Here is an 11,732-nt window from a genome sequence, read left to right as displayed (position 1 = left end):
CCCACCAACCCCTCTCTTCCCCCCCACCCACCAACCCCTCTCTTCCCCCCCCCCACCCACCAACCCCTCTCTCCCCCCCCCACCCACCAACCCCCTCTCCCCCCCCCACCCACCAACCCCTCTCTTTCCCCCCCCCCCACCCACCAACCCCTCTCTTTCCCCCCCCCCCCACCCACCAACCCCTCTCTTTCCCCCCCCCCACCCACCAACCCCTCTCTTTCCCCCCCCCCACCCACCAACCCCTCTCTTCCCCCCCCCCACCCACCAACCCCTCTCTTTTTTCCCCCCCCCCCCACCCACCAAACCCCTCTCTTCCCCCCCCCCCACCCCACCAACCCCCCTTCCCCCCCCCACCCACCAACCCCTTTCCCCCCCCCACCCACCAACCCCTCTCCCCCCCCCCACCCACCAACCCCTCTCCCCCCCCCCACCCACCAACCCCTCTCTTCCCCCCCCCACCCACCAACCCCTCTCTTCCCCCCCCCCCACCCACCAACCCCTCTCTTCCCCCCCCCACCCACCAACCCCTCTCTTTCCCCCCCCCACCCACCAACCCCTCTCTTCCCCCCCCCCACCCACCAACCCCTCTCTTCCCCCCCCCACCCACCAACCCCTCTCCCCCCCCCCACCCACCAACCCCTCTCCCCCCCCCACCAACCCCTTTCCCCCCCCACACCAACCCCTTTCCCCCCCCAACCCACCAACCCCTTTCCCCCCCCCAACCCACCAACCCCTTTCCCCCCCCCAACCCACCAACCCCTCTCCCCCCCCCACCCACCAACCCCTCTCTCCCCCCCCCCCACCCACCAACCCCTCTCTCCCCCCCCCCCACCCACCAACCCCTCTCTCCCCCCCCCCCACCCACCAACCCCTCTCTCCCCCCCCCCCACCCACCAACCCCTCTCTCCCCCCCCCCCACCCACCAACCCCTCTCTCCCCCCCCCCCACCCACCAACCCCTCTCTCCCCCCCCCCACCCACCAACCCCTCTCTCCCCCCCCCCACCCACCAACCCCTCTCTCCCCCCCCCCACCCACCAACCCCTCTCTCCCCCCCCCCACCCACCAACCCCTCTCTCCCCCCCCCCCACCCACCAACCCCTCTCCCCCCCCCCACCCACCAACCCCTCTCTCCCCCCCCCCACCCACCAACCCCTCTCTCCCCCCCCCCCACCCACCAACCCCTCTCTCCCCCCCCCCCCACCCACCAACCCCTCTCTCTCCCCCCCCCCCACCCACCAACCCCTCTCTTCCCCCCCCCCCCACCCACCAACCCCTCTCTTCCCCCCCCCCCCCACCCACCAACCCCTCTCCCCCCCCCCCCCCCACCCACCAACCCCTCTCTCCCCCCCCCCCCACCCACCAACCCCTCTCTCCCCCCCCCCACCCACCAACCCCTCTCTTCCCCCCCCACCCACCAACCCCTCTCTTCCCCCCCCACCCACCAACCCCTCTCTTCCCCCCCCCCCACCCACCAACCCCTCTCCCCCCCCCCCCACCCACCAACCCCTCTCTCCCCCCCCCCCCCACCCACCAACCCCTCTCTCCCCCCCCCACCCACCAACCCCTCTCTTCCCCCCCCACCCACCAACCCCTCTCTTCCCCCCCCACCCACCAACCCCTCTCTTCTCCCCCCCCCCCCCACCCCTCCTCTCACTCCCCCAGCTCCCCAACTTCTCTCTCTCTCTCTCGCACTTGGCCTCCTCACACCAGCCGGGGGGTGGGGGTGGAGGGTTTTGGGGGAGTGGAGGAGGTGGTGAGTCGGAGCCTCAGGTCCTGTTTCTACTTCTCAGCATGGAATGATTCGGCCAGGAGGGGGCGGGGGGGATGGAGCTTCACAGGGGCAGGGCTAGTCGCCTGTCGGTCAAAGAAAAGTGCAGTACAAATAGTTACTTTGCATTTATATACAGTCCCTTTCACGACCTCAGGACATCCCAAAGTACTTTACAGACAATTTGTACAGAGCAACTTCCCACAAACAGCAATGTGATAATGACCAGATAAACTTTTTTTTTTTTTTAAATGATGTTGATTGAGGGATAAATATTGGCCAGGGCACCGGGGATAAAGCCCCAGGTTTTCTTCGAAATAGTGCCATGGGATGGTTTGCATCCACCCGGGACACCAGACAGGACCTTGGTTTAACGTCTCATCTGAAAGACAGCACCTCCAACAGTGCAGCATTCCCTCAGTAATGCACTGGAGTGTCAGCCTAGATTTTTGTGCTCAAGTCTCTGGACTTGAACCCATAACCTTCTAACACAGTTGACAGTGCTACCAACTGAACCATAACTGACAGGTAAGGAACAAATAATATTGTATTCATACATAGAAAATAGGTGCAGGAGTAGATCATTCGGCCCTTTGAGCCTGCACCACCATTCAATAAGATCATGGCTGATCATGCATTTCAGTACCCCATTCCGGCTTTCTCTCCATACCCCTTGATCCCTTTAGCCGTGAGGGCCACATCTCACTCCCTTTTGAATATATCTAATGAACTGGCCCCAACTTTCTGTGGTAGAGAATTCCACATGCCCACAACTCTAAGTGAAAAAAGATTCTACTCATCTCAGTCCTAAATGGCTTACCCCTTAACCTTAGACTGTGACCCCTGGTTCTGGACTTCCTCAACATCGGGAACATTCTTCCTGCATCCAACCTGTCCAATCCCGTCAGAATTTTATATGTTTCTCTGAGATTCCCCTCTCATTCTTCTAAATGCCATTGAATACAAGCCTAGTCGATCCAGTCTTTCTTCATAGGTCAGTCCTGTCATCCCGGGAATCAGTCTGGTGAACCTTCGCTGCACTCCCTCAATAGCAAGAATGTCCTTCCTCAGATTAAGAGACCAAAACTGCACACAATACTCAAGATGTGGCCTTACCAAGGTCCTGTACAATTGCAGCAAGACCTCCCTGCTCCTATACTCAAATCCTCTCGCTATGAAGGCCAACATGCCATTTGCTTTCTTTACTGCCTGCTGTACCTGCATGCCAACCTTCAATGACTGATGTACCATTACACCCAGGTCTCGTTGCACCTCCCCCTTTACCAATCTGTCATCATTCAGATAATAATCAGCCCTCCTGTTTTTAACACCAAAGTGGATAACCTCACATTTATCTACATTATACCACATCTGCCATGTATTAACCCACTCACTTAACCTGTCCAAATCATGCTGCAGCCTCTTAGCATCCTCCTCACAGCTCACACTGCCACCCAGCTTAGTGTCATCTGCAAACTTGGAGATATTACTTTCAATTCCTTCGTCTAAATCATTAATGCATATTGTAAATAGCTGGGGTCCCAGCACTGAACCTTGTGGTACCCCACTAGTCATTGCCTGCCATTCTGAAAAGGACCCGTTTATTCCTACTCTCGGCTTCCTGTCTGCCAACCAGTTCTCTATCCATGTCAGTACATTGCCCCCAATACTATGTGCTTTAATTTTGTACACCAATCTCTTATGTGGGACCTTGTCAACAGCCTTTTGAAAGTCTAAATACACCACACCCACTGGCTCCCCCTTGCCCACTCTACTAGTTACATCCTCAAAAAATTCTAGAAGATTTGTCAAGTATGATTTCCCTTTCATAAGTCCATGCTGACTTGGACCGATCCTGTCACTGCTTTCCAAATGCGCTGCTATTACATCTTTAATAATTGATTTCAACATTTTTCCCACCACCGATGTCAGACTGACCGGTCTATAATTCCCTGTTTTCTCTCTCCCTCCTTTTTTAAAAAGTGAGGTTACATTAGCTACCCTCCAGTCCATAGGAATTGATCTAGAGTCTGTAGAATGTTGGAAAATGACCACCAATGCATCTAGTATTTCTAGGGCCACTTCCTTAAGTACTCTGGGATGCAGACTATCAGGCCCTGGGGATTTATCAGCCTTCAATCCTATCAATTTCCCCAACACAATTTGCTGACTAATAAGGATTTCCTTTAATTCCTCCTTCTCGCTAGACCCTCAGTCCCCTAGTATTTCTGGAAGGTTATTTGTGTCTTCCTTAGTGAAGACAGAACCAAAGTATTTGTTCAATTGGTCTGCCATTTCTTTGTTCCCCATTATGACTGCACCTGATCTGACTGTAAGGGACCTACATTTGTCTTCACTAATCTTTTTCTCTTCACGTATCTGTAGAGGGTTTTGCAGTCAGTTTTTATGTTCCCTGCAAGTTTACTCTCATATTCTATTTTCCCCCTACTATTTAAACCCTTTGTCCTCCTCTGCTGAATTCTATATTTCTCCCAGTCCTCAGATTTGCTACTTTTTTTGGCCAATTTATATGCCTTTTCCTTGGATTTAACACTATCCCTAATTTCCCTTGTAAGCCAGTTGAGCCACCCTCCCTGTTTTATTTTTATGCCAGACAGGGATGTACAATTGTTGAAGTTCATCCATGAGTTTTTTTTTAAATGTCTGCCATTGCCTATCCACTGTCAACCCTTTAAAGTATCATTCGCCAGTCTATCCTAGCCAATTCACATCTCATACCGTTGAAGTTACCTTTCTTTAAGTTCAGGACTCTAGTCTCTGTATTAACTGTGTCACTTTCCATCTTAATGAAGAATTCTACCATATTATGGTCACTCTTCCCCAAGGTGCCTCGCTCAACAAGATTGCTAATTAATCCTCTCTCATTACACAACACCCAGTCTAGGATGGCCAGCTCTCTAGTTGGTTCCTTGACATATTGGTCTAGAAAACCATCCCTTATACACTCCAGGAAATCCTCCTCCACCATATTACTACCAGTTTGGCTAGCCCAATCTATATATAGATTAAAGTCACCCATGATAACTACTGTACCTTTATTACACGCACCCCTAATTTCCTGTTTGATGCCATCCCCAACCTCACTATAACTGTTTGGCAGTCTGTACACAACTCCCACTAGCGATTTCTGCCCTTTGGTGTTCCGAAGTTCTGCCCATATAGATTCCACCTCATCCACGCTAATGTCCTTCCTTAATATTGCGTTAATCTCCTCTTTAACCAGCAATGCTACCCACCTCCTTTTCCTTTCTGTCTATCTTTCCTGAATATTGAATACCCTTGGATGTTGAGTTCCCAGCCTTGGTCACCCAGGAGCCATGTCTCCGTAATCCCAATTACATCATATCCGTTTAGTGCTATCTGCGCAGTTAATTCATCCACCTTATTACAAATGTTCCTCGCGTTGAGACATGGAACCTTCAGGCTTGTTTTTTTTTAAACACTCTTTGTCCTTTTAGAATTATGCTGTAATGTGGCCCTTTTTGATCTTTGTCTTTTATTTTTCTGCCCTCCACTTTTACTTTTCTCCTTTCTATCTTTTGCTTCTGACCTCATTTTACTTCCCTCTGTCTCCCTGCATAGGTTCCCATCTCCCTGTGCTATTAAGTTTAAATCCTCCCCAACAGCACTAGCAATCACTTCCCCGAGGACATCGGTTCCAGTCCTGCCCAGGTGCAGACCGCCTGATTTGTACTGGTCCCATCTCCCCCAGAACCGGTTCCAATGTCCCAGGAATTTGAATCCCTCCCTCTTGCACCATTCCTCAAGCCACGTATTCATCTCAGCTATCCTGCATTGCTTTTAAGTGCAAATCTATTTACTATTCTTATTAGAGATGCTAAATGGTATGTCGCGCATGCATTTTCTGTCAGTCTCACTTGGAAGTGCCACTATGCAAATTCCCGTGTCACACTTTTTTTTACAAAAAAGTATTAAAAGCAAAAGTCGTCATTCGGAATGTACAAATATCCCCAGCAGTTGAAAATATTTCAACAAACAACAGCTAGAATGTTTATAACCCCATAATTACTAAATCAGACATTTTTAAAAAAAGGGGAAAGCAGCCCAAGGTTCTGACCTGCTTCTTGAAGTGGAATTCAATTCTAACCTCTTCTAGTGTTTACTTAACAGCAATTAGACTTTGTGTCTTAAAGGGAGCAGAATATTACTGGGCATTATATAGTACAACACACCTGTACTCATACCACAAATCATCAAATTTACAATGATCAGTGCAATAAGAGATTCACTGATATATAAAACAACTTTTTTTTTTTGCAGGTTCATAGCAAAATGTCAAACAATGCTTCCGACAGTTAAAGTGCTTCATTGACGTATGTAACACACACTTGACGCAATACAAATGGATAAAATGCTTCTCATTGTATATCTTACTACCAAGATTCGATAAATTTACTTCCTGTGGTTAAAAATACAAAGCTACATTTCATGTTGAGCTTACTTACCCTGTCATCACACGGTACTAATGTATTGTAATATATTCCGGCTCCATAATTAGTCTGTATTTTACTAACATGCTTTGGTCCAAAAAATCTCAAAAATGAATAATGACGTGGGTTTTTCATGATATTCATTGTATGCCAAGTCACAGGATCATCCACAGCAAAGACAAAATCCAGCATATTGTTCTAAAAATGGAAAGTGAACATATTTAGCTAAGAAACAAGTAAATCATGAGTAAACGTAATTTGCGTAATTTTTTCATTATTAAAAAGCACTAACGAACAAAGTAATAAGTTATCCCATCATCAGAGGTGCAGAAGCAACTCTATAATTACACCAAAAGATACCAGAGTCAAATACTGAGACATCAGGGGGGGGACACTGCACTAGGATCCGCATACTTGCTTAAACTGAGATCGTGCATTATTATTTTCCCCATCATGAAAATTTAAACATCATCATCATTTAGGAGTTGAATAGTAGACGGGTCAATCCTCAATAAGAACTACTAATCTGTGTCAGCTGTGGCTCAGTGGGTAGCACACTCGCCTTAGTCAGACTCACTTCAGGAACTGGAGCACATAAAAATCTAGACTGACGCGCAGAGCTGAGGGAGTGCTGCACTGTCGGAGGTGCCGTCTTTCAGATGAGATGTTAAACCGAGGTCCCGTCTTCCCTCTCAGGTGGACGTAAAAGATCCCATGGCAATATTTCGAAGAAGAGCAGGGCAATTATCCCCGGTGTCCGAGCCAATATTTATCCCTCAATCAACATAACAAAAACAGATTAACTGGTCATTGTCACATGGCTGTTTGTGGGAGTTCGCTGTGTGCAAGTTGGCTGCCGCGTTCCCACATTACAACAATGACTACACTCCAAACGTACTTCATTAACTGCAAAGCGCTTTGACATGGTGGTCATGAAAGGCGCTATATAAATGCAAGTCTTTCTTTCTAATCTGGGTAGGTTGTATATACACAAATAAAAATCACAAGAAAAGGGATCCCAGAGTGTGAGGGAATAAGGAGACAGAAAGCAACAGGAAGACAAAAAGGCGCAAGATAAAGGTCATGAAAATAATGAATGAAAATGGCCACGGAATGAAGACTCGAAGCCAAGAACACCAGCCTTGTTACCCTCAACACCAGCCTGGTTACCCTCAACAATAGTTTTAATGTTTCTTTTCTGTATCCCAACCTGCCCTCAGTTTTACTCTTGTAATCTTAATTACATCAACAAAGCATGTCAGAATTTCTATTTGCACAATTATCTGCCTAATAATATCATAGTAATAACTTAATTATTAATGTCAAGCTATTAATTGTAGTTGAACACATATGGATACAAATAAAGTAACTGTTAATTGATCGGAGAGAAAGAGAGCTGCCCCAAATTAGTTCTAGCCACATCATTCCAGTGGTGGTGTTTCACGAGGACACCAATGAAACAAGGGGAAAATGTTTTGCCAACATCAAAATGGCCTGCATAAATGGGGACTAACAATCAAACCCTTAGCAGTCTGAATTCCCTGTTCTTCAATTACAAAAAAAACTTTTTTTGCCTTGTGAAAACAAGATATGGCACAAATTCTGTAGCTGAGGGTATTGTTGCCATAGAAACTATGGGAAGCCAGTATCCCCTTTTCTATAAAGAAGATTATTCTACAATGTCAACTGCACTTTTCACACAATATTTTCTATATAAGTATTAAATACACTGATTATGAACCTCGAAAGATATGTATCATAGTGTTACCATGTTAGTCCTGGAAACACAACAGCATTGCAGGTGATACTGCTCAACTGGTTAGCATTTATAACACACCAGCTCCTCCTTCAATGAATACATTTATATATTTCTGATAGCAACATGGCAATATTACTAATGAAGGGATGGTAGTTCATCACAATGCAGTATGTTATGTTTGTATATCTTTCATTTAGTATTTAAATTAGATACAATAATAGAATTTTTAGAGAGCACAGGCCAATGTTGTCCAATAGAAATTGCTGACTGGCCACAGGTGTGCCGACAACGACAATTTAGCCACATGCACTAATTCTAGTAGTAAACACCTTACACAGACTCTTACAGTATAGTTAAATGTACATCACGTGTATATTTACTTACTATCTATCCCCATTCATAAACCAAATGAAGTAAAGCGCTCATGATCTAAAATCACATGCACACTCTGCTTTTGCTCTTAGCATTTTACAAACAAAAGCACGAAAATTAAAGTACATATACGCCGTACAAATGAATATTGAGATCACATGCTCAAACAATCAATCATATCTTTTGTCATTTAATCTCTCCTGCCTTCCACCCTATCACAGACCTTCCTTTTTGTTCTTTCCTCCCCTCCCTTCCCTGCCCCTACACTTGCTTAAAATGTGTTACATCTCCAACTTGTTCCAGCTCTGACGAAAGGTCATCGACCTGAAAGGTTATCTGTTTACTCATCTGTTTTTATTTCAGATTTCCAGCATCCGCAGTATTTTGCTTTTGTTTTGCCCAACAACAATGTCTGGTACTCACATTTTATTTACGAATCATAAATTCAATTAGCCACATCTGGATTCCCAATGAGCCACATGTGGCTAGACTCCAATCTATTGGAAAACACTGGCAATGGACAGTGACTTATGGATGTCATAATTTAATTGATGGAACAATTGTTTAATATCAACCCAGTTGGGTATTTACAGGCTCACAGCACAAAACAACCAATAATTCAGCAAAATTGGCAATCCTACACAGAAGGGCCACTCAGATTTCTGGAGTGGAAATGAGTGAAGTGGAGGACGGTTAGGGCAAAGTAGAGAACACTTCGCTATGCAACTCAGTATTGGGTTCCTAAAATAGGAAAATATTCCATTCCCTACAACCGATTTACCTTACCTTGATCGATGCACTCTGCACCCAACTCCCTGCTCAAAATAAAACTGCAGGACAGAAAAGTTGTTTTATACCATATCTCACACACACCAAAAAGTTCTCTTATATTTTCTGTAATCTTATCAGGAAATCATCAGGGTTTGCCCTGCTCCTCAGAACTAAGATAGCAATACCTAAATCATTTTCTTTCCTTTTGACATAAAGGTCTCTCCCCATCCATATTTTCTTTTAATAAAGGTCTCTTTGTTACTACCATTAATAAGGGTGTCCTCCGTGTTACTATAACAACTTGCATTTATATAGCACATTTAATATAATAAAACATCCAAGGTGTTTCACAGGAGCATTATCAAACAATAATTTGACACCAAGCCGCATGAAGAAATATTAGGACAGGTGACCAAAAGTTTGGTCAAAAAGGTAGGTTTTAAGGAGTGTCTTAAAGGAAGAGAGACAGGAGGTTAGGGAGGGAATTGCAGAACTTCGGGCATGGACAGCTGAAAACACAACCGCCAATTGTGGAGCAATGGTATTCAAGGATGCACAAGAGGCCAGAATTGGAGGAGTGCAGAGATCTCAGCGGGTTGTGGAGCCAGAGGTGGTTACAGAGATAGGGAGGGGCCAGGCTATGGAGAGATTTGAAAACAAGGATGAGGGTTTTAAATTCAAGTGTTGGTGCACCAGGAGCCATTGTAAGTCAGCAAGCACAAGGATGATGGGTGAACAGTTTTACGATAAAAAAAATACATTTGCATTTATATAGTGCCTTTCACAACATCAGGATGTCCCAAAGTGCTTTACAGTCAATGAATTACTTTTGCAGTCTAGTCACTGTTGTAATGTAGGAATCGAGTCAGCCAATTGTGCACAGCAAGCTCCCACAAACAGCAATGTGATAATAACCAGATAATCTGTTTTTTTAGTGATGTCAATCGAGGGATAAATATTGGCCAGGGCACTGGGGATAACTCTCCTGCTCTTAAAAATAATACCATGGGATCGTTCACGTCCACCTGAGGGGGCAGACAGGGCCTCGGTTTAATGTCTCATCTGAAAGACAACACCTCTGACAGTGCAGCACTCCTTCAGTGCAGCGTTGGAGTAAGGTCGTCTCTTTCGCAATCCCATAATGGCACCATTAATAGAGTTTTTCACCACATGCCTCCCCTATATTCCTGCAGTAAAGGTTTCCCCATCCTACCCAATGTTGGTGCAGGTACCATTAATATTGGGTTTTCATCCCTACCGCCCCTTTGGTCCTACAATCAGGGTCTTCATTCCCCATCCCATGTCAGTACCATTAATAAAAACAGAAAATCTCAGCCGGTCGGGCAGCATCTGTAGAGAGAAACGACGTTTCAAGTTGATGACCCTTCGTCGGAACTCCATTAGCACCACTGGGTTTTCAGCCCATACCTCCCCTATGTTCCTGCACTCAGGGTCTGTCTCCATGTTGGTACCATGAAGAGAGGGTCCCCGCCTCACTCGTTCCCTTACCCTACCCGCCCCTGCCTCCCTCACTTACACTGCGGACCGAGTGCCCGGTCTGCCCGAAGAGGCCGGAGCCGTAAGCAAAGGCCAAGCTCAGGTCCCGGGGGAAGTGGGCGAGGATCCTCCGCATCAGCCCACTGTTACCCGGCAGCGACATGGCGGCGAGCGGCCCCCCCCTCCAACCCGGAGACCGCCAGATAGAAAGGGCGAACCGGGTCCGAGACGGCCTCACAGCCCCGTCCTTCCCGATTATAGCGGCCCAGCGCAAGCCCCGAGGTGAAGTGATAACCGGGATAGCTTCATGTTTATCGCAAGCCCGGGGTCTCGCTTCGCTCCCGCTGCCTTCCGGCACCGTCGCTGCTCCGCCTGCTGGCGGGAAGAGCAATCTGCAGGTTCCTGGGGCTGCACAGCACAAAGAACGCTGGGCTGCTGGGGTTGGAGGGGACTTGCTGGGCAGCTTTTGAAGACCAGTCCATCTACTGTGGTGCAGAAGATGGGGAGTCAACACCCAGTACTGGTCACGCAGGGTTGGGAGAGGGGGGGAAAATAGAGGAATGGGGGAATCCGAATCCAGCATCCACAATATTTTGCTTTTGTATGGGTGGAATCTGGTCTCGTTTCGAATCATCATAGGATCATAGAAGTTTACAGCACAGAAGACCATTTGACCCATTATGTCCGTGCCAGCCGACAAGGTGCCATCCAGCCCAATCCCACTTTCCAGCCTTGTAGGTTACGGCACTTCAAGTGCATATGCAAGTACTTTTTAAATGTGGTGAGGGTTCCAGACCCCCACCACCTGCTGGGTGGGGTGAAAAAATGTCCCCTCAAATCACCTCTAAACGTCCTACCAATTACTTTAAATCTATGCCCGCTAGTTGTTGACCCCTTTGCTAAGGGAAATAGGTCCTTCCTAGCCACTCTATCTGGACCCCTCAATTTTATACACCTCAATAAGGTCTTCCCTCAGCCTCCTCGGTTCCAGAGGAAACAACCCCAGCTTATCCAATCATTCCTCATAGTTAAAATTCTACAGTCCAGGCAACATCCTCGTAAATCTCCTCTGTACCCTCTCTAGTGCAATCA

The 11,732-nt window shown here is 47.2% G+C and overlaps 1 protein-coding gene across 2 annotated transcripts in view; it reads right to left on the bottom strand.

The window, feature by feature from the left end:
• Positions 1-11,002, bottom strand: part of tamm41 (TAM41 mitochondrial translocator assembly and maintenance homolog) — a 43,402-nt gene extending 32,400 nt beyond the window's left edge. Inside the window, exons 1-2 of one of the 2 annotated variants that reach the window (XM_070895372.1) lie at positions 10,681-11,002; positions 6,257-6,439 (exon numbers count right to left, since the gene is read on the bottom strand). In XM_070895372.1, coding sequence (XP_070751473.1) covers positions 6,257-6,439; positions 10,681-10,803 — 306 coding nt within the window. In that variant the 5' untranslated portion in view covers positions 10,804-11,002. The remainder of the gene's footprint in view (positions 1-6,256; positions 6,440-10,680) is intronic. The other variant, XM_070895373.1, reaches the window with a different exon arrangement.
• Positions 11,003-11,732: the final 730 nt, after the last annotated feature.

The sequence above is a fragment of the Pristiophorus japonicus genome, chromosome 12 (assembly GCF_044704955.1).
Source record: "Pristiophorus japonicus isolate sPriJap1 chromosome 12, sPriJap1.hap1, whole genome shotgun sequence".
Classification (NCBI taxonomy): domain Eukaryota; kingdom Metazoa; phylum Chordata; class Chondrichthyes; family Pristiophoridae; genus Pristiophorus; species Pristiophorus japonicus.
Note: the sequence above shows the minus strand (reverse complement) of the source record. Positions and strands in the feature narration are given on the sequence as shown.